Source organism: Erpetoichthys calabaricus, chromosome 9 (genome assembly GCF_900747795.2).
Source record: "Erpetoichthys calabaricus chromosome 9, fErpCal1.3, whole genome shotgun sequence".
In the NCBI taxonomy this organism is placed as follows: Eukaryota; Metazoa; Chordata; class Cladistia; order Polypteriformes; family Polypteridae; genus Erpetoichthys; species Erpetoichthys calabaricus.
Window position 1 is genome coordinate 5,614,264 of NC_041402.2, and position 23,151 is coordinate 5,637,414.

A 23,151-nucleotide genomic window follows, 5' to 3' on the forward strand; every position below is an offset into this window, starting at 1 on the left:
GAAGATCACAACTCATCCATCAGTCAGACTGCTGATCTAAACACATCCAGGATAATGTCCTCTTCTGACATTACAGGTAATTTTCAGTAAACATTCTGAAAGTATATGCAGGATATCCAGTCAGACAACTGTCATATTCCAATCCACTTAGTCCTGAACAGAATCATGGGTGTGTGCTGGAGCCAATCCCACTTAACACAGGGTGCAAGGCAGGAACAAACCATCTACACAATAACAGTCCATCACTGGGTGAACACACACACACACAATCCAATCACATATTCAGGCCAATTTAGGATGGCCAATCCACCTAACCTGCACATCTTTGGACTGTGGGAGGAAACCCACACAGACACAGGGAGAACATGACAACTCTCCGCAGGGAGGACCAGAATATCCAGACTTTGATAAATTTTCTTCTACTGCTATTAGTAATAAAGTAAATACAGGGTACCCACCGTGAGGAGGTTAGCACCATTTTTCCTCACAAGATTTCGGAGGCTGAGGGGGATGACCCAGTAGGGTGAACCTCATGATACTTGTGTTTTTCATGCCATAGTTAGAGACTCCCTATGTGGAGTACTGACTGAGAAGCAATAAGCTGTGCAAGCATCATTCTTCATTGGTTCTTATATTTTTTGGGGTTTTTTTGTATGTGTGTACATTTTCGCACATTTAATATTTAACACACGAGAGTAAAACAATCCAATAACAAACTCAGTGAGTTTCACCCATCCAATGATGACATACTATAAGATTATGTTAATAAAGTCTACGACTGAAAACCACTGGAATCATCATGTCATGTGATGAGGTCTTTACCTGAAGATTCAATCCCCACTTCTAACTCTTCTTGTGACCTCAATGGTCATTTAATTTACAAGCACTCCATTGCTCTTAGATTTCCTCCACGTTTAAGACTGTGGGGCAACTTCCCTCATGCCCCCCAAAGACTGTGCCTATTGTTGCCTTCTAAAATAAAGCCAACAACAGCAGTACATCTAGATCTTGATTCATAGTTTTTTATTGGCAGCTTAAACAGACTGCAGTTCAGTGCAGACAATTCATTTATGCTGAATTATGTTTAAAAGTTTACCAAACTAAATCTGAACAAAAGTACACCAATTAAGAGTTGCCCCAATGTCACTGTGATATTTCCCAGTCAGATCATGCAGTTGGACAAGGTTGAGCATCAGGGATTTGTTCGCATCGCTGGATCACAGCTTTCACTTCCCCAATCTTCACTCCTTGATATTTGCCGACAACAGTGGTGCTTCTTATCTTGCCATTCCAGTAAGTACGGCTCAGCCTGGCAGTGTAGGGGATGTCAGCAGTCACCTTCTTTCCTACCATCATCACTCTGCAGAAGTGATTGGGTTGAACAGTTACCGCAACAGACAAGGAGTGACTGTCAGACGTGCTTGAGGTTTCACCCAAAGTAGTGGTGAACGTTTTCTCTGTGGAGACACTGACAGACCCAGTGAACAATTCAGGGATTCCAGCAGTGATGGTAACAGAGACTCCATACATTGTTGAACGCTGGATGCCCCAGCGTTTCTCATTCGTGGTTGTTGCCACTAGGGTGACACTTTTCTTTGCACTCTGGCAGTCGTGGTTATCCACAGATGCTACTCTCAGCACATCAGGAGGTAGTTCAAGAAAGTTCATCTGATTAGTATCATAGATGACATTAGAGATTTTCTGACTGTAAGATCCTGGGTTGATGGAGAGGACATCATAATCCTTATAAAAGTACTCATAACCCTCCCATGGCAAGAAGAAGGCAGTATGCTTTGGAACCACCTTACCTAAGCCATACCTGTTTTTACCAACAAAGGCGTCGTAACCTTCACAGGACCTGATGGGTAATGATGGAATTGAACCATATTTTCCCGACACCCACTGTAGAAACTCAAAATGGTCCCGGTTTACCAAAATGTCAAATGAAGACGAATAATGCTCTTTTCCGCCATAAGCATAAAAACATCTTGAACCTTTACTCGGACTATAGAATCCAGGTTCACAGTGGACTTTACAGACATAGTCGGTCCGTGAAGCATAATAATTCCACATGGATACTGTGTCACTGGGAACTGAACCTGTAAAGGGGACCCATTGCAGGTTAACGGTGCTGTCAACGACTGAAGAAGAATCAAGTGAACTCCGCTGAGCTGATGCTTTCCTAAACATAAAGCTGGAATTGAGATCTGGTGGAGGATTGACTTCAATGAGAATTGGAATAACAGGCAAGTCTACTGTGGAGATAAGAAGAAATAGAAGAAATTTTAATTAATTTTATCAAAGGTACTTCTCATGAATCTGCATTATGGCTGTTGTTTTTTTTTTTGCTCTAAATCATTGTTTTGAAAATTTTAATTTTGGCTGTAAAGTACTTTAATTATTAAGAAACTGACGTCAATTTGTCTGCCATGTTGCTCGAGTTTTTGCGCTGACATTTTATACTTTTATATTTGCATGGTGTGGCCATATTGTTTACAGGATGGTATGTCACATGATTTATTAGGTCATCTCAGCCCACCAACAAATTGTGTGTTAATTAGCACTTTTAAATAGGAATTTAGTTGCCTTCTGTATGTGTGACGATAAGTGTCTGATACACCTATAAAAGATGGCGGCACAGTATGCCTTGCATCCCAGCTTCCAGATTTTTATGGGAAAACAAACCTCTTGCATGCCATCTGTTTTATTTTTTTAGTTAGAGTAATTAATTTGCTAGTTTTAAATTCTGAATTTTAAGATAGTCTTTTGACTTTAGAATTTGTCTTTTGATTTTGATCTTAGACTTTTGGCCTTCACATTGACAGAGCCCTGCTAAAATTTCTTGACTACAAATTATCACAATCAGCTGCTTTATTTTTTTATTTTGTGGGATTTCCTTGGCTTTTCTCAAAACACATCCATCCATCATCTTAAACCTCTTATCAAGAGCAGGGGCTTTGGGCAGCTGGAGCCTATTTCATCAAGCTTATACTCAACAGTCAAAACCAGCATTCTGTGACTACCAGGGGGTGCCACCAAGCCCCAAACACAACTACACAAAAACAGTCCAATAGTGCAATAGTGAAAACAGTGCAATATTTTTTATTTGCCAGAAATTCCTTTAACAGGTTTCTTTGTTTCAGCCCAATACAACACACCAAATGAAACATGCTCTTCTCCTTTCTCTTCGATTCACCCCAGATGGGTGCTGTCCACCTCCTCTCCCAGCTCCAACTCGCCTGAATGAGACTGAGTGGCATCTTTTATCTATGACCTGGGAGTACTTCCAGTGCTAGGGCTTAGCTCATTTGAAGCACTTCCAGGTCTCCCAGAAGTCTTGAAAGTAAGGACTATGAATTGCAACTGCTCCCTTGGTGGACCCCACAGAACCCAGTAGGACTTCCCTATGGGACTACAGATCCTAGCATGCCATGTGGGTGTCTGTGTGGGAATCCTAACTCAGGGACACTGCCATCTGGTGTACTGGGGGAGAAAATGTTCAGCAATGTTCATCTCCACTGGTTTGTCCATTGCACTGGCATCCTGGATTGGATTAATAAAATTGCACATACCCCACATACCAGGCCAAATTCTCTTACACATCTCTGATAACTTTGAAGCTATGCGCTCATACACACGCTTTTAACTGCTCCCCATCAGCATCCATCAGTAATCATTGAGCTGAATGACGTGCATGGGCAGGCATTCCAGCCAGGATGGTGCAGGATTCTGTAATTGGATAGGAGGTAAGCCCTATGCTACCACAAGAAATGGCAAAGATAGTTCATATCTCGCCCAGAAGACAGGCAGAAAATGCCAGTGCGAGAGTGAGTACACTGCCTCCCCAGCTGAGTTGGACCCAGGAACAACACCTAGCTAGGAGGACAGTATAATGGAAGGACAGGAGAAGGCAAACTGGCAGGACTATGGGCTTCCCTAATACAATAGTAGGCAACTTCCCTGGGCAATTGTACCTGTGCAGAAGCCTGCAAGGCACACTGAATATTGTAGTCCATTGGAACAGCCTTGTTGGGTTCAGTGGGGGCCACTAGGGGGTGCTACAGAGATTTCTCATTCTACTTTATAAAACTTCCATTAGACCTGGAAGTACTTCCATCAGGCTGTGCCCTAGCACCAAATGTACTCTTCGGTCCAGGATAAAAGAAGCCACTCGACCTCACCTCAGGGAGTCAGAGACGGAAGGAAGGGGGGCAAAGCTCACCTGGTAGTGTGGAGGAGAAAAAAGAATATAAGAGAGAATAAAAGAAAATAAATCATTTATTTGAACCTGGGACTTGTGTTTGTGTGGTGGTGTATGAGGTTTGGGGGGCTGCAATGCCTCCTACTGGTCACATTAAATCTGGTGTAAAAATGCCTTTTTTGAATATTTACATCAAATCATAAAATAAATTTGGCCACGTTCCTGAGCAGCCTCTTTACCACCAACTATAGAAGAACAGATGAAAAAGGGAGAAAATGAAGCTTCAGTGCAAAAACCTTTGTTTTTGTTGGTCTTTTTGATGGTCTCTCAATAGGAGTAAAATGGGATAAAAGAAAAGTGGCAAAAGCTGAGTGGAGCGAGCAACAGTAATGTGCCATCATTCAGTGCCCAGATTATTGCCAGTCCATAGCATGAATTAATGCAGGCTGTATCCGCAGATTCACCCACACTAACACTAAAGTTGAAGATTAAGTTTTGTACAAGTCAATTGTCTTACCCACTGCAATTTATGCCGGTGAGACCAACACAGTGACTACAGCTCACAAGCTGAATGTATTCCATCACAGAGGCCTCTAGAGAATCCTTCAGGTCACATGGTTGGATCACATGACAAATTAGGAAACACTGAACTGAACAGGGCTAAAGGGTCTACAGGACATCATGGAAAAAGAGGCTTAAGTTGGCAGGGCACATCTTTCAGCAAACCAAAAAACCTTCCAGCCCACATTGTGATGGAGTGGAAGCCCACCGAAGGACAACGGCAGAGAGGACGTCCTAGGAAAACTTGGAAAGCAACATTACAACAAGACTTCCAAGCTCAGAGCATAACTTAGCGTGAAACAACTCAACTGGCCACTGGTAGAGCTCAATGTCATCTCTTGCTGCCCAATGTACCCAATAGGGGCAGGAGGAACTAAGGTAAGATATGTGCAGATCTGGCAGATATTAAGAACATTCTTATTTGACTTGTAAAAAAAAATAAAACATTTTTCCAAAGTAAATGCCAATATTGCAATACCTGTCCTTTTAGATTCAACATATAACATCCTAACGTCTTTGAATCGCCATTGTGTTGATATCGTGAAGCCGTTTATGTTTCTGCAAAAGCCATCACAAAGCAGTAAACCTTAGTAGGTCTGCACAGCAGTGTCCCACCTGACAAATCCAAACACGACTCCCTATCTTTTATTGAACCAATGGTACATTCTATCACCAGTCACATGCGGGAGCACCTTCAATGATCTTTCCTCTCCTGTGGTGTACACAGTATCACCTGAAAGAATATTTAAACAAGCTGTGTGTAATGGGCGGAGTGGTGGATCTGAGGCTAGGATCGGAAGGTTGCCGATTCAAATCCCGTAAAACGCCAGAAGTGACTCTACTCCCTGAGCATGGCGCTTAACCTCTAATTGTTCCATCCCAGGTATGATGTTAATCTGCATCCCGCAATACCAGCAGGTCCTCCAACTTGCAGGGTAAACCTTGGGGTTGGTGGCAGAATTGGCACTCCAGTCACCGTAAAAAACATTCACACTCTTCAGTGTGGTGCTGAGGTGTCACCTGCTGCACGGCTGCACTCGGACCTCAATCCGGGTGGTTTGTCTTGTGGTGGGTGTGGCAACACCCTGTAATCAGCGCAAGCTCCCAACCTCAACCTGTCTGTTATGTCATCAGTCATTCTCTGACCTGCTTAGTCCTGAACAGGGCCGCATGGATCTGCTGGAGCCTATCACAGCTAGCACAGGGCGCAAGGCAGGAAAAAACTCTGGACAGGCAGCCAGTCCATTGCAAAGTGAACACACACACATCAACTCCAACCACACACACAAGCCATTTTAGTATCACCAATTCACCCAACCTGAATGTCTTTAGGCTATGGCAGGAAACTGGAGCACCTGGAGGAGACTCACGCAGACACAGGAAGCTTCCTCTAATTGTATCTTAATAATGTCAAGTGAAAACAAGGAAATGAAACTTAATGCTGAAGGGCTGCAACTATTTTGGAGTCAGATACACTAACATGTACACTGGTAAATAGTGAATTAAACAACCCAAACAGCTTGAAAGAAGAATGAAAATCATGATGATATGAAAAAAATCTTAACCAACAAGTAAAAAGAAACAAAAAACTAAGTTATCCCCTTGTAACATATATATTGTGGTACGCGGCTGGGGGTCAGACCCGGCCGGGACACCTGGAAGGACTGGGTGGTGGCATATTTATCCTCCGGGCCACGAGGGGGCAACCGCCCTGGAGTAGAAGAGTCCCACAGAAGGGGAGCAGGGAGGCTCAAGACCGTTGGGGCCTCTGGTCACTGCCAGGGGGCGCCCCGAGCCTCATGGAGCCCGGGACTTATTCACTTCCACCACACTTATGGAGGACGATCCTTCCACGGTCACCCGGAGTGCTTCCGGGTGCTCTCCTGACGTTTCCACCACACCAGGACGTGACGTCAGGTAGGGCACCTGGAGCTCATCCGGGTGAGGATAAATGGGGCCGCCTCCCTCCTGTCATTGAGCTGGAGTCGGGAGCAGGAGCAGGATGAAGCTCCTGGAGAGAGAGGACAAGTGGCCCAGGGACGAGGAAAGATTCCATATTACTAACCGAGAATGCTAAACCGGATGGACGCAGGGACATCCGGCCATGGGCCGTAGCCGCAAAAAGACGTACTGCGCAGGCGCCCCAAGAAATGAGGGGCCGCGAGAGGCGGATGAGGGGCCGCGAGAGGCGGCCAAGACCACAGAAAAAAGGAGTCAAAGAAATGAGGCCCCGCGACCACAGAAAAAAGGAGTCAGCACAGAAAAAAGGAGTCAAACGCAGGCGATGCACAGCACTGCACGAAACCCATTGCACACGAAACTAGCACACAAAAAAAAAGAAGCCACTCGCGCCCACCTGCAAGCAGCCCCCCCCCCCCCCACAGGCACCGGACGGGACACACACAAAGAGGACGATTCAACAAGCCCCTGGCACACAAAAAAAAAGAACCCAAAACCACCCCCCCCCCACACATGCAACGGACGGGACACACACAAAGAGGAGGATTCAACAAGCCACTGGCACACAAAAAGAAAGAAGACGCTCGCGCACCAACAATCCTCACCCACCCCCCCACACATCAATAAGAAGTGACACCCAAAGCCCCATTTCTAAAGGAACCGTCCATATTAAACATACGTCATCTCAACACCTTCACACTAGGCAGCATAGGTGTCAGCATAGGTGGATCTCCTTACAATAAAGCACTATTAACTGTTCAACTGCAGAAAAGGCTCCATATTAACAGTGAGTGCGATCCTCCTTATTACTTATCCATATTTCGCATGCTGAGGAACAAACAAGTCATGAATACACAGTCACGGGTACAAAACGATTCGGCTCGGATAACGGGACCACACGAACCAGAATGAAACAACAAAATATACGGCGGCGCATACAACGCGCTTCTGAAACTCCGGGAGAAAAAATGTCTCGGCTCAAAAAACGCAAAGCTCAAGTAACCCCGTTACAGAGACGTGCCCAAATGGACAGACACAATGAACGTAGACGCATACAGCGCACGTCTCAAAGTGCTGCATCGAAACAAGCACGAGTTCAAACCGAAAGAGCTCGCGTCTCAGACATACAAAAAAGGGAGCGAAGAGACAGAATAAATGAACGCCGACGTCTACAACGCGCATATGAACTGCCAGAAAAAGAAACGACTTTAATCCATTACTCAATGCAGGAAAGCTGACTCAACAATACATCGTTGACGTTTATGTTCGAGCGGAATCAAATGATCTACAGTGGATAAGAAACAACCAGCCTTCACTTAGAGCCGATAAATACAAATCACTGCTGGACTACATTAATCGGGATGCTGACGTCATGGAGCACCCGGCTGGAAAACCTGTTATTCTACCATCATCCTTTCAAGGCAGCCCACGCAATATGCAACAACATTACCAAGATGCCATGGCTATCGTAAGAAAATTTGGAAAACCTGATCTGTTTATCACTATGACCTGCAATCCTAAATGGACAGAAATTACAACTAATCTTATGCCCTGGCAGAGAGTCGAACATCGTCCTGATTTAGTTACAAGAGTCTTTAGACTTAAACTGAATAACCTGCTACAAGATATCAAACAAAAATCTATATTTGAAACTGTCACAGCCATTATCCACGTTATTGAGTTTCAGAAGAGAGGTTTACCACACGCCCATATATTAATAATACTTGATGAGGATTCCAAAATACGCACTGAATCTGACATCGATAAAATAGTCAAAACTGAAATTCCAGACCGTGACACCTCTCCACGCCTCTTTCAAATTGTTATAAAAAATATGATTCATTCACCATGTGGCACTACAAATCCAAACAGTCCATGTATGCTTAATGGCAAATGTTCAAAAGACTTCCCCAAAGACTTCCAAGACGTTACACTTGGTAATATAAATGGATACCCTAAATATAGAAGACGAAAGACAACTCACTTACAAATTCGTCCAGGTCATTCAATTGACAATAGCTGGGTCGTACCATACAATCCTTATTTATGTTTACGCTACAACTGCCATATAAATGTGGAGATCTGCGCTACAGTAAAAAGCGTTAAATATCTATTCAAATACGTGTACAAGGGACACGATTATGCTAATGTCTCCATATCTGAAACGAATGTTCACGATGAAACTCGAATGTATGTTCATTCACGATATGTCAGTGCTCCAGAGGCCATTTGGAGAATATTTTGCTTTCCTATGCACCATCAGAGCCACACAATATGTCGCTTGCCAGTTCATTTGGAGCACGAACAAACTGTCTGTTTTCATGCAGGTGATGAGCTACAAGCGGCAAAGAGAGCAGCCACAAAAGATACTAAACTAACCGCGTGGTTTAAACTCAATCAAAACGATCCCAACGCTCACCGTTGGAAATATTGGGAAATTCCTCTTCACTATGTTTGGATTGACAATGGCACTTTCTGGAGAAAACGACATCACCACGGTGATAATGTCAAGTTATAAATGCTCCATGCCAAGGAAGACTCATTCAAGGACAGGACACCATCTTTACTACTAATGTTGTATACAAAGAAATATTCCAATAAAACATTACTCTGTGCCAAACACTCTATTTTTTAATTTCTATATGCATCATCCAAACCTGCACACTATTCTATATCTAATTCATACATCTCACTCTTTGTCATGCCCCAACGCCAGGGGTTGGCGAGCGAAGCGAGCAGGGGGCGGAGCCCCCTAGTATGGGAAAGAAAGTCTGTGATACGGTTTGCAGCTGGAGATCCACAAAGGGAGAAAATGAATCACGTATCATAAGTAGTTTTTATTCCTAAGCTTTCAGAGGATAATGCTTAGACTTACAAGAATCAAAGGCAATATATAGCAAAACATTACGTAGCTTGGGGGATACTAAAAGTGCCAGAGAGCTGGCCGAATCCTGGTTATCAAATGAGAATGCCATCAACAGACACTTGGACATTAACCCAGCATATGCAAACTTAAGAAGAACGTATTCATAATAAATAAAATCTTTAGAACCAATAACCCCCACCCCCCTCCTGATCACACTGACTTAGCCCTGTCAAACTACGAAATTTTTGCTATATATTGCCTTTAATTCTTGTAAGTCTAAGCATTATCCTCTGATGAAGGGGCTGAAAGCTCAGGAATAAAAACTACTTTATGATATGTGATTCATTCTCTCCCTTTGTGGATATCCGGCTGCAAATATATTATATATTATATATATATATATATATATATATATTTGTTGTATGCTAATAAGAAATGACCAAACTTACTTTGGCCCCAAAACAAATAAAGTGGGAAATGGCAGCTCACTTAATTGGGCTAAGAGTCCAGTTAAAAACAAGAGTCAGTAGGGATAAAATCCTGCAGATACATGGGGTCACCAAAGGCTGAGTTTGAGAGCATCTGATTAGGTTTTGTCAAAAATACACAAATTCAAACAGAACACATGGCATACAAGATGCATTTTCTCATCAGTCCTCCTATGAATCGTTTAGGCTTTTTTGTGTATTACTGACTGTGTGTGAATATTTCTCTTTTTTCCTTATGCCAGTGTCACACTACATGACTTCTAGTCAGAGCAGAAGTCGTCACCTGAACATTTCATATTACTTGACTAGAAATCACTGAGGATGTCAAATCACAAATATCCAGCCCAGTTTATAATACTAATTCACTTTATTTACCATTTCTTGTATATGGAATTAATTTTTTCGTATACCCCAACTTAAGAGTTTTAGGGTCAGAGCACAGAGTCAGCACCACCGGAATAATTGCAGGTTAAAGGTCTTGCTCAAGGGCTCAAAGGAGTGGCATTTCTTCTGTCACTGCCATGATTCGAACTGGCAGCCTTTGAGATACCAGCCCAGATCCTTTTGTCACACTTGTAAAGTATTGCTTGCTCGTCCCTTTTCCTGATGGCCAGAAGTTTAAGGAGTTTACAGGCACTGTACGTTCAACCACAAGCTCTTCCCTTCTTTGCATTTATTCCTGTGTGTCATGGTATGTAAAAGAGACAAGTCTTTCTTCGGATTGTGAGGTCCAAAACACCCTTGTTTCTAATTTCATGGCGCCATACTTTATGCATTGAATTTCTGGCTGAGTGCTAACTAGTTGTCAACTCTCGCGTACACATAGCCCACCAGTAGAATGTCACAAAAACCTGATTGACTTTGTCAAGACAAGACGCAGAGTATTGTAGTTGGACTGAGACGCTGGGGATGTCACACTACATGACGTCTGGTCACAGGAGCGTGCCAGGAGTGCCCCCAACCTACAGAGATTATTTTAATGAACTCTACAACTGAAAAGAGCTACAAAAGTCATTTAATGTGACATGGCCTTGATACCGCCAGTCATCTAGTCTTACATTCCTGTGACACACAGCATACATCAAGGCACAGAGTGGACTTTGAAGAACCATCTGCTTGAATGGTCCTGATTTTAGAGGACTGAGGAAGGTGGGTTTATAGAAATTGCTTTTTTTATTGCGGAGGGCACCTGACCTGTGCTATTGCAGGGAGGACCACAGATTTTACACTCCTCAAGTGACCTCACTGTATCACTGATCTGCACCATTTTATCTACGTCTCATCACCCAGTGACCTTTCTGTCCTGTGCTTCACAATGTTATTTGGAGCTTTACTGAAGATGAAGCAAGACCCCTTTTCAGAAAGTCCACACTCCTGCTGTTATGTGTAGAAGTGCCCCTGGCATTGTCACTACAGTAAACCTTACCTGCTTCAGCTTCTGGCACCTGTGTGATGTTTTCTGGGTTTTTGACAGGAGAAGCCATAGAAGCAGAACCTGAGCAGACATCACTCAGCAGCAGAAATGTCAGAGCAGTCAAAAGTGTCCACATCATCTGTGGGAAAAGAACACAAACCGCTTACTGGAGAAAGTGCTGAAAGTGAAGCTTCAGCATAACAAAACATTCAGAATACTTGTATGGATAATTCTTACTATAAAATGAATGAACACTGAAAGAGAAATTGCTCAAAATTACAAATAAAAAGATTCTAACATGATAAGGCAGCTTAATGCAAGTCCAGAACCTGTGTGAGGTAATAGCCAGGAGAGAGGGGACAGCGTCGCTGTAGTCAACAGTGTCAAAATATCAGAACACACAGGACATCACAGGTTACTGTGTGTGGGACAGCAGAGCCGCCAGCACATGAATGTCACAGCTGAACCATGGAGTAATGGAAGAAGGTGACCTGCTCTGATTAATCCCATTTTCTTTAAGATTGTATGGATGGTTGGGTGTGTGTGTGTGTGTCATTTACCTGGGGAAGATGTGGCAGCAGGATGCGTTATTGAAAGAAGACAAACCAATGGAGGTAATGTGAGCCTCTGGCAATGTTCTGCTAGAAAACTTGTGGTCCTGACATTCATAGGGATTTTACTTTTAACATGCACCACCTACCTAAAGACTACTTTAGACCACTTACACCCCTCCATGGTAAAAGTATTCCATGATGGCAGTGACCTCTTTCAGCAGGAAAAATCAAAAAATGTTTAGGAATGGCTTGAGGAACGTGACAAAGAGTTCAAGGTGTTGACTTGGTCTCCAAATTCACCAGATGTGACTTTGATCAAGCATCTGTGGGCTGTGCTGAAGAAACAAATCCAATTCATGGAGGGCTCACCTTGCAACTACAGGACTTGGAGGATCTTCTGTTAACATCTTGGCACCAGAAACCACAGCACACTTTCAGAGGTCTCGTGGAGTCCATGCCTCGCTGGGTCAGAGCTGTTTTGATGGCACAAGGGGGGCCTACACAATTTTAGGGAGGTGTTTCTAATGTTGTGGCTGATCGGTGTATGCAGATGTATGTAATAAAGAGGTGGGCAAAAGTAGGTCTACAATTGTTTGTATGGAAAAAGGCATGCAGGTTATGATTGCTAAACTCACTTTAATAATAATAATAATAAGAAGAAGAAGACATAAAAGAAGCCAAAAAGTCAAGTAAAAAATATAATAATTAAATCACAACTGTAGAATAAACTATATGTTTCATTTACTTACAACTGCATCTAGTTTTGCCCAACCCTGTGTGTATATCTCTTATATATATTTCTCTTCTGGTTTGTCCTGCTTCCACTTCAAAACCGGTCCCGCCCACACTCAGCCGACATGGCATTTCTCGATTCCTATTCGTCCTCTTCCATGTCATGCACTATACTGGCCTGCTGAGCATAATACATCCAACAAGTACTCGAGGTGCTGCCATGACGGTAAAGTAGCTTTACCACTTTTGCAGGAGCCACCTGTGTCTTTACAACAGCTTCTTACACAGCAAACATCAGAAGCTAAAAATTATCGTGAAGACATTCGAGAATACAACTCTTCTTTAGGGGCGGCACGGTGGCGCAGTGGGTAGCGCTGCTGCCTCGCAGTTGGGAGATCTGGGGACCTGGGTCCGATTCCCGGGTCCTCCCTGCGTGGAGTTTGCATGTTGTCCCCGTGTCTGCGTGGGTTTCCTCCGGGCACTCCGGTTTCCTCCCACAGTCCAAAGACATGCAGGTTAGGTGGATTGGCGATTCTAAATTGGCCCTAGTGTGTGCTTGGTGTTTGTGTGTGTCCTGTGGTGGGTTGGCACCCTGCCCAGGATTGTTTCCTGCCTTGTTGGCTGGGATTGGCTCCAGCAGATCCCCGTGACCCTGTGTTCGGATTCAGCGGGTTGGAAAATGGATGGATGGAACTCTTCTCTAGCATTTTCTTCCATGGGCGCATAGATAACTCAACCTCCTGGCCACAGACCATACTGTTTTAAAATACACGGGCAAATTTATCACCAAGTCTCTCCACTATATGCTAACACTTCTACCTCTCCAGGATATGGACAGTTGTATGATTTTGACACAGCGCAAGCTACCGAAGTATGCTTACAAAATAAAGCAAATTCTGCATGCAGCGAAAATGTACTTCTCCAGCTGGATTCCATGCTCAGAACCATCAACCCCTTCGCTAAATCATACAAACACATGCATGAAATTGCTCAGTCCAATCCAACAGCATCTGTACGAATGGTTTTCAAGGAAAACTCTAGGCAGGATTTACGACGATACAATGCCCCGGCATGTGACACCGATTTTGCAGCGATTTTCGTTGGAGAAGATGACAAAACGTCTGCCGAAAGGGACATTTGCATCTATCCCATAGGCAACTCTTGTAAACAAATTTCCACACTCAATATGAATTGCGATCCTATGGTTTACTCACTTTTATTCCCTTACAGAGACATTGGCTGGCACAAAGATTTACAACATGTTCCCGATAAAAAGAACCGCCAAGCGAATAAGGCTTACTCGATGCCAATTTTACGCGTACAGATTAGCAATGAGGAATACATTTAATATTTAGCACTCCAGCGGCAAACTATTGCAACAGTACGTTGTAGATGCGTATGTTAGAACAGAGTGCGCGTGAACTATCAGATGCACTGCAAGCGAACGCTGAAAATAACAATGTACGTGTAGGCAAAATGATCATATTACCATCCACATTTCCAGGAAGTCCAAAATACATGCAACAAAACTATCAGGATGCCATGGCCATAGTACGTAAATTCAAAAAGCCTGATTTATTTATCACTTTCACATGTAGTCCTGCTTGGCCGGAAATTCTACACGCACACTACGTCTTTCAAGAAGTATTTATTTCTTCTTGATTTCTGAATTCCTTTCTCACCATTTTCCGCTCCTATTCTTACACCGCCGTAAGCAACGGCGGGCGTTGGCTAGTATATATATATTGGTGGAATACTGTTGTAATGAAATTCATGGGACTGCATTAAATTGTTTTGCTAATACAGAAATTTTTTTAAACCGATTATGACGAATATGTGTATACTATTGTGAGCAGGACCGCCAGCAATTCACCATCTCTAATGGCAGCAGGACAAGGACAGCTCTGTATAGCAGCTCTTCCGCAACTGGTAAACAGTAAACTAAGGGCAAAGTAATTGATTGTCCTCTGCAGCATCAGGCTTAATGTGCTGGTCGCATGATGGTGAGAACATTTAACTCCGGGCTTTGACCTGATCTTCCTCGCACTCTCCTGGTCTGATTACAGCGGGCATTGTGAGCTGCTGGTGTTCTTCAGATTTAAAGATGAGAGCTAAAGTAGGACGATTGAACGTGTCATGGCTCCTATATTGTGTGGTTTTGTGCCGAAGTAATGGCTCCTGTTTTGAATGAAGCTTTGAGACTTGAGCTACCTTCTATATTTACTAATGAAGCATTTGTATTGTTCCTTCGAAACCTGAAGATATGGAAAAAGATGACCCGCTGTGGCGACCCCTAATGGGAGCAGCCGAAAGAAAAAGAAACCTGAACTCACCTTCGTGTCTCTCGTGCAAGTCTGTGATCCAAGCTTGACAATACCTGTATAAAAAAAAAGGCATCTTAAACAGACGAAAATATTCTACTTGAAAGTAAGAAGTTAGACGTAACTTTATATATATATTGTCACAGGTGGCCGGGGGGGCGATCCGGCCGGGACGCCCTGAAGGATGGGAAGAGGGCTTTGAAGCTCTAACCTGTAGGAGCCCATGGTCACCGCCAGGGGGCACCCCTATGCCTTTGGAGCCCTGGACCTCAGCACTTCCGCCACACCCGGAAGTGCTGGGGGAAGAAGAGCAGGGACACCCGGAGTGCTTCCAGGGATGCAGCCGCCACACTGGGGCATATCGGTGGAAGATTGCTGGAACACACCTGGAGCACATCCAGGGGAATATAAAAGGGGCCGCCTCCCTTCATATTGTGGCTAGAGTCGGGTGGAAGAGGATGAGGTCTCTGGAGGAGGCGAGGAGGCGGCCTGAAGAGAGGAAAGGCATTGTAAAAGGGCCTGGACTTGTGGGGTGATTGGTACTGCTGCACTGGGTTGTGCTTGATTGAACTTTGTAAATACTTGTAAATAAACGTGTGTTGGGTGACTAAAAGATGTCCGTCTGTCTGTGTCCAGGCCAGGTTCCACTATATATATATATATATATATATATATATATATATATATATATATATATATATATATATATATATATATATATATATATGTGTGTGTGTATGTGTATATATATATATATATATATATATATATATACAGTGGGTACGGAAAGTATTCAGACCCCCTTCAATTTTTCACTCTTTGTCATATTGCTGCCATTTGCTAAAATCATTTAAATTAATTTTTTCCCTCATTAATGTACACACAGCACCCCATATTGACAGACAAAAAAAAGAATTTTTGAAATTGTTGCAGATTTATTAAAAAAGAAAAACTGAAATATCACATGGTCCTAAGTATTCAGACCCTTTGCTCAGTATTTAGTAGAAGCACCCTTTTGAGCTAATACAGCCATGAGTCTTCTTGGGAAAGATGCAACAAATTTTTCACACCTGGATTTGGGGATCCTCTGCCATTCCTCCTTGCAGATCCTCTCCAGTTCTGTCAGGTTGGATGGTAAACGTTGGTGGACAGCCATTTTTAGGTCTCTCCAGAGATGCTCAATTGGGTTTAAGTCAGGGCTCTGGCTGGGCCATTCAAGAACAGTCACAGAGTTGTTGTGAAGCCACTCCTTCGTTATTTTAGCTGTGTGCTTAGGGTCATTGTCTTGTTGGAAGGTAAACCTTCGGCCCAGTCTGAGGTCCTTAGCACTCTGGAGAAGGTTTTTGTCCAGGATATCCCTGTACTTGGCTGCATTCATCTTTCCCTCGATTGCAACCAGTAGTCCTGTCCCTGCAGCTGAAAAACACCCCCACAGCATGATGCTGCCACCGCCATGCTTCACTGTGGGGACTGTATTGGGCAAGTGATGAGCAGTGCCTGGTTGTCTCCACACATACCGCTTAGAATTAAGGCCAAAAAGTTCTATCTTGGTCTCATCAGACCAGAGAATCTTATTTCTCACCATCTCCTTCAGGTGTCTTTTAGCAAACTCCATGCGGGAGTTGGCCTTAATTCTAAGTGGTATGTGTGAATACAACCAGGCACTGCTCAATAATAATGCTGCTGAACTGTCAAATATGTCCCACGTTGGCTGTAATTTTAATATTTTATTATTTTAAACAAATAAACATGTAGATTGTAGCATTAATTGTATGCATGAAAGTTCCGATAGTTTTGATCAATATCTGTTAGAAGTTTACAGCTTTGTGGCTTTTCCAAAAATGCAAAACACTTTGAAGCTTACTGTCAACTTCAACAAGTCCCCTAGAATTCCATGTCTGTTCTTCCCAAGTCAGGTGGGGGTCGCAGACAGCAGCAGGCTGAACTCATAGAAGTCACCGACATGTTGGCAGCCTCATCATTTCAGAACAAAGATCTTCTATAGATACACAAATGAGACACACACACCTGCGCACACAAACCTGCCATCTTGAAACACATACACTATACTCTTGTAGAAGTTACAGTTACATTTAGAAATTGAGAACATTTATTTGGACGTCAGTACCTTTCTGCAAGGAGAATTCACAAATCAGTTAGTTTTAATTGTGTTGTATGGCAGATAAGTGAAAAGAAAAATAATCTTAGAGTTGTGCAGTGCATTGTAACAAATTATTACAATTTGCTTGATTTCAAAGTAATGTTTATATCACCGACACACGCACGTTGTTGAGGACAGTTATATAAGAGCGTTACAACTAATGGTTGGATTTGAAGTATTTATTTACCTCATGTAGAACAACAATGGTTGCAGTTTTTGGTTTTAAGCAACTTCTTAATTAAAAAGCAGTTTGAACTTTTATTAGTAAATGCCATTTCCTTAAACAGTGTGCTCTTTCTGTTATCCAGCTGTATAAGAAAGCGACATTAGTGGATATTAATAGGAAACACAGAAGTCAGCAGTGTGACTGAAACAGCAGACTGTTGCAGGTTCATCTGTGGCTCCATTTTGATTTGTGCCTCATTGATTCGTGTCAGCTGTCTGCCAGTTATCAGGTGTTCTAAGGTATTACAGCCACACTTGGGGTCAAGACTGAGGGCTGACCGCTGCCTTCACACAGTGAGAATGACAGGCACAAACAAACTGGGATATTCCTGACAAACGGAGAGAATATGGAAAGGTTTTACTGCTACAACACAGTTATTCACACTGATTTTTTAAATGAGACAGCGCAGTGCAATTAAGCTTTGGCAAGAGTTTGGGTTTTTTTCTTATTTGTCATTAGAAGTGAAGCTAAATGTCGGATTTAATGAGGAGATTACAATATGTCAGCTTTTGGGACCTTTGCCTGAAGAAGGAGCCTGAATTGCCTGGAAAGCCGACTTGTTGAGATCGACTCAATTAGCAAGTTAAAGGATAATTTTGAGTAGTGAGAAAAGTGCTATACAAGTGTAAAGAAATATTATTATTATTATTTTATTTTATTAATTTTTTGCTACACTACTCAATGCATCCATAAATAGCTTACATGGTACAGAACTCTATTACTATATTCTAAGTGGCGAACATATTACTAATCTTCAGACAATCTGCGTGTAGAAGCACTTTAAGGTCATTCGGGTAATTTCCAGGGTCGTGTATTTAAAATGATCCGGCTCAGTCCAGTTTATAATCAAAACTCATTACGGGTTGCCCTTTGTACTAGAACTCCAGCTTCAGTAATAATACTTTTCATTGAATGCATCACAGAATACGTTAAAAACAGTAAATACGATCATACAAACGTAAAATCATTTATAAAACAGCACTCTTCTGCAAACGCTTAGTGCAAAATAGCCTGGAAAAAATATTACCTTTTACAATAAACAGTAGATTGGCAGTAAAGGTAAAGTTTCCAATATCGACATCATTTTTCGATACAGGGGGCGCTCTAACAATCAGTGAATAATAATAATAATAATAATAATAATAATAATAATAATAATAATAATAATAATAATACATTTTATTTATATAGCGCCTTTCCCATGCTCAAAGCACTTACAGAATATAATAAAGAACGGCAGAATATACAGTATATAGCATTGTACAAACCAGATAAATAAATAAAATAAATAAATAAATAAACAATCAGTGAATGCGACCGAAGCCGTCTTTCTACACATTATCCTCTGCAGGAACTCACCGGAGGTGCCGGTTCATATTACAGACTATCCCGATTTTAAAACTTGTAAAATAGGAAAAAAAAAATTTGTGCCTACCAAAATATTAAACGAACATTTATCATAAATCAGAAAACAGTAAATCACTGCTAAATATTATCAATCACATACGATTGGTTATAACGACGTGTAAGTCAGTTTTAGCAGGGCACACTAATAAACTGAGGAGCACAAACAAAAAAAAAATATCAGTAACTTCAAAAATATTACAGCAAATTAGATGCCGTTTGGAATATTTCAAGATAAAGACATTCTTCGCAAACTCTGAGAAAATCAACGCTATCGGCCACATATACAGTGAGATACTTCAGAATTTTAAACACCAAGATGCTGTCACCTGTGAACAGAGTACTGAATACACGAGAACCCGCTTGGCTTTTGTTTCTGCTTCGTGGAATCGGCAGTTTAAAGGGTGTTGAGTACCGAGATGATTGTGTTGCATATAATAATCGCATGGCTTCCCTCAGATAACTTTTTAACTTTTTTTTTTTTTTAACTAAGCAACGGACATGAAACGTTTGTGACGTCTGTCTTTTAAAATTAAAATGAAATTCAAATACAGTATATTTAAAAAGCGAACAATGTGCAAAAAAAATCATTATTACAAAGAACATGTAATATTAATGTAATCAGTGCAATTTGTGTGCTAAAATGTGGATTTTGTGATTTCTATTAACCAAAAGACATAAAAATAGAGATTTATAAATCAGTCATTTGAAGCATCTAAAGACAGATAGATAGATAGATAGATAGATAGATAGATAGATAGATAGATAGATAGATAGATAGATAGATAGATAGATAGATAGATAGATAGATAGATATGAAAGGCACTATATGATAGATAGATAGATAGATAGATAGATAGATAGATAGATAGATAGATAGATAGATAGATAGATAGATAGATAGATAGATAGATAGATAGATAGATAGATGTGAAAGGCACTATATAATAGATAGATAGATAGATAGATAGATAGATAGATAGATAGATAGATAGATAGATAGATAGATAGATAGATAGATAGATAGATAGATATGAAAGGCACTATGATAGATACCCTTTATTTGTCCCAGAATGGTAATTTTGATTTTTTTTAAAGAAGCTCAATGAATAAATAAATATTTTCATATCATGATAAACAACAACAACCAATCACAAACAAATGTAAGCTGTGGAGTGCTCATTTTGTGAACAGCAGACAAGGGGGCACACAACTCTGCAGCAAAGGCTCAGCCGTGGAAATGAGAGTCCCTTTCAACGGTGAGGATAATGGGGCAAAGAGACATGAAAGTGATGTGGAAGTCAATCAGTTTAAGCACATTTGGCCCAGTTTTAGGCCTCCGGTACTCATTTTGAAGCAGCAGTCAGAAGGCACACAATTCTAAAGCTCTGCTCAGACCGTGGAAATTAGTATCCCCTCCAGTGCATGGGATGGCGGGGCGTATAACACATGAAATTGACATAGAAGGCTTTCTATGGTCTCTTAAAATAAATTTTGAACAATTTTAGCTTCCCAGTGTTCCATTTTGCAAGCAGAAGACGTGTCACGCATTTCTAAATGAAAGGCCAAGATGAGGAAATGAGTGCCCCTTCTGGTTGAAGGGATGCAGGGCCACACTAGATATGAAAGTGCTGACTGCCTGATATTAAAGAAAAAATGCACAATTTTAACTACCCGATGTTCATTTTACAAGGTAGCACAGCAGATAACAAATGCCATAGTCTGCTTTCACAATTGTTTAAAATACAATTGATCAGATTTAATCTCCTATGAACAACTGTGCATATAATATACAGGAAAACTGAGTTTTATAGGATAATGACACCTGCTGTGAAAATGAGATCACTCCTCAATTTAAAGGGATGAAGCGGTGGGCATGAGAGATAATGAATTTTATTCTTTGATGGAATAAAGGATTTCATTCAAACAGTTTTAATCAATAACGTGGCAGAGGTCCAACAACAAAGCCTTTGCCGTGGATTGCTTTCTTCTTTTAATCCATACAAAAAAAAAAAAAAAAACTTTCTAAATGTTTAAGAGCAAGGGAAAACTTACAGTGTGAAAGTGGATTAGTACATTTATTTTAACGATTTGTTTTTTAAACGTACTTGTCCATAGTTATTGGGTGTCGATTCATAAATTATTTTTATTGACATTTTGCTAAATCTTATTTTCCGTTTTTCTTTGGTGATGAGCTCCTGTTGAAGAATTTATTGGCATCAGAACATACAACGCGCACGCCAACACGACTGGATATACAACTAACAAGCGACATTTTTCGATACCATTTTAACAAAATTTACTGCCGTCGTCAAATCACAGAGAACTCCAGTAAAACACCAATAACGTGTAATGCACCTGCAACCTTAGTACGCAGACTTCATGACATCGCCGTGCGTGTGGAAGCAGCAGGCAGGAGGCTGCGCGTGCGTATTAATGGCAGACAGGCGGCTGTTTGCATATGGCTGTTTGTGCGTGTTTACTAGGGACTGGACGGCTGCGCGTGCTTGTTTACTGACAGACCTATGGCTGCGCGTGCGTGTTTACTCACATTCTGGAGCCTGCGCGTGCGTGTTTACTGGCAGAAAGGCGGCTGCTCCTGCATGATTCCTGACCAATAGGACAAAATTTTTCACGGAGCATGCGTTAAGTTTAGTCAAGTCAGGTCATTTATGATTATAGCACGTTTAAAAAAAAAACAGGAGTTGACCCAAAATGTTTTCCAGAATAAAAGAATTGAATAACAGATACTACATACATAAATAGGTTTTAGAACAAATCACAGCACAGAAACTGCACTCGTTAAAGTAGTAAATGACTTGCGGGTAAATGCAGACAGAGGCCATTTATCTGTTCTCATCCTCTTAGATTTGAGTGCCGCATTTGACACTATTGATCATAATATTCTTAAGAATCGCCTTAGTCAATGGGTGGGCCTCTCTGGCAGTGTCTTAAACTGGTTTGAATCCTACCTGGCAGGGAGAAAATTCTTTGTTAGTTGTGGTAATTATAACTCAAAGACACATGATATTCTATATGGTGTTCCACAAGGCTCTATCCTGGGTCCGCTGCTCTTCTCAATCTACATGCTTCCATTAGGTCAGATTATCTCGGGACATAACGTGAGCTACCACAGCTATGCTGATGACACACAGCTGTATGTATCAATAGCACCTGATGACCCTAAATCTCTTGATTCGCTAACACAATGTCTAACCTGTATCTCAGAATGGATGAATAGTAACTTTCTCAAATTAAATAAAGAAAAAACCGAAATCTTAGTGATTGGCAATAATGGATACAGTGAGGCTATTAGAAATAAACTGGATGCATTAGGATTAAAAGTCAAATCGGAGGTAAAAAGCTTAGGGGTAACCGTTGATTGTAATCTGAATTTTAAATCGCATATTAATAAAATCACTAGGACAGCATTTTTTCACCTAAGGAACATAGCAAAAGTTAGACCTCTTATATCATCGAAAGATGCAGAGAAATTAGTTCATGCGTTTGTCTTTAGTCGACTAGATTACTGTAATGCACTCCTCTCAGGACTACCCAAAAAAGACATCAATCGTTTGCAGTTAGTGCAGAATGCAGCTGCTAGAATCCTTACCAGGAAAAGAAAATCCGAACACATTTCTCCAGTTTTGATGTCACTACACTGGTTACCTGTGTCATTCAGAATTGACTTTAAAATTCTGCTTATGGTTTTTAAAGCTTTAAATAATCTCGCCCCGTCTTATATATCGGAATGTCTGACACCTTATATTCCAAATCGCAACCTCAGATCCTCAACTGAGTGTCTCCTTAGAATTCCAAGAGCAAAACTTAAAAGAAGTGGTGAGGCGGCCTTCTGCTGTTATGCACCTAAAATCTGGAATAGCCTGCCAGTAGCAATTCGCCAGGCTAATACAGTGGAGCACTTTAAAAAACTACTGAAAACACATTACTTTAACATGGCCTTCTCATAACTTCACTGTAATTTAATCCTGACACTCTGTATATCCAATTCATTATAATAACCATTCAAAATCTGTACTAACCCCTACTCTCTCTTCTGTTTCCTTTTCCGGTGTCCTATTGGTGGTGGCTTGTGCCACCACCATCTACCCAAAGCACCATGATGTTCCAACAATGATGGATGGATTAAAAGCCAGAAGTCTGTATAACCATCAGCATCAAGTGACTCCGTGAGAACCCTAACTACAAAGAGGACTATTTCATTTATGTTAGGTAGAATGCCCAAAGGGGACTGGGCGGTCTC

General features: G+C 41.6%; 1 protein-coding gene across 1 annotated transcript in view; it reads right to left on the reverse strand.

The window, feature by feature from the left end:
* Positions 1-1,142: 1,142 nt before the first annotated feature.
* The window catches only part of LOC114657148 (natterin-3-like), a 31,309-nt gene continuing 9,300 nt past the window's right edge, over positions 1,143-23,151 (reverse strand). Inside the window, exons 3-6 of the mRNA XM_051931694.1 lie at positions 21,439-21,497; positions 15,109-15,152; positions 11,502-11,628; positions 1,143-2,255 (exon numbers count right to left, since the gene is read on the reverse strand). Of these exons, the coding sequence (XP_051787654.1) occupies positions 1,168-2,255; positions 11,502-11,628; positions 15,109-15,152; positions 21,439-21,497 (1,318 nt within the window). The 3' untranslated portion in view covers positions 1,143-1,167. The remainder of the gene's footprint in view (positions 2,256-11,501; positions 11,629-15,108; positions 15,153-21,438; positions 21,498-23,151) is intronic.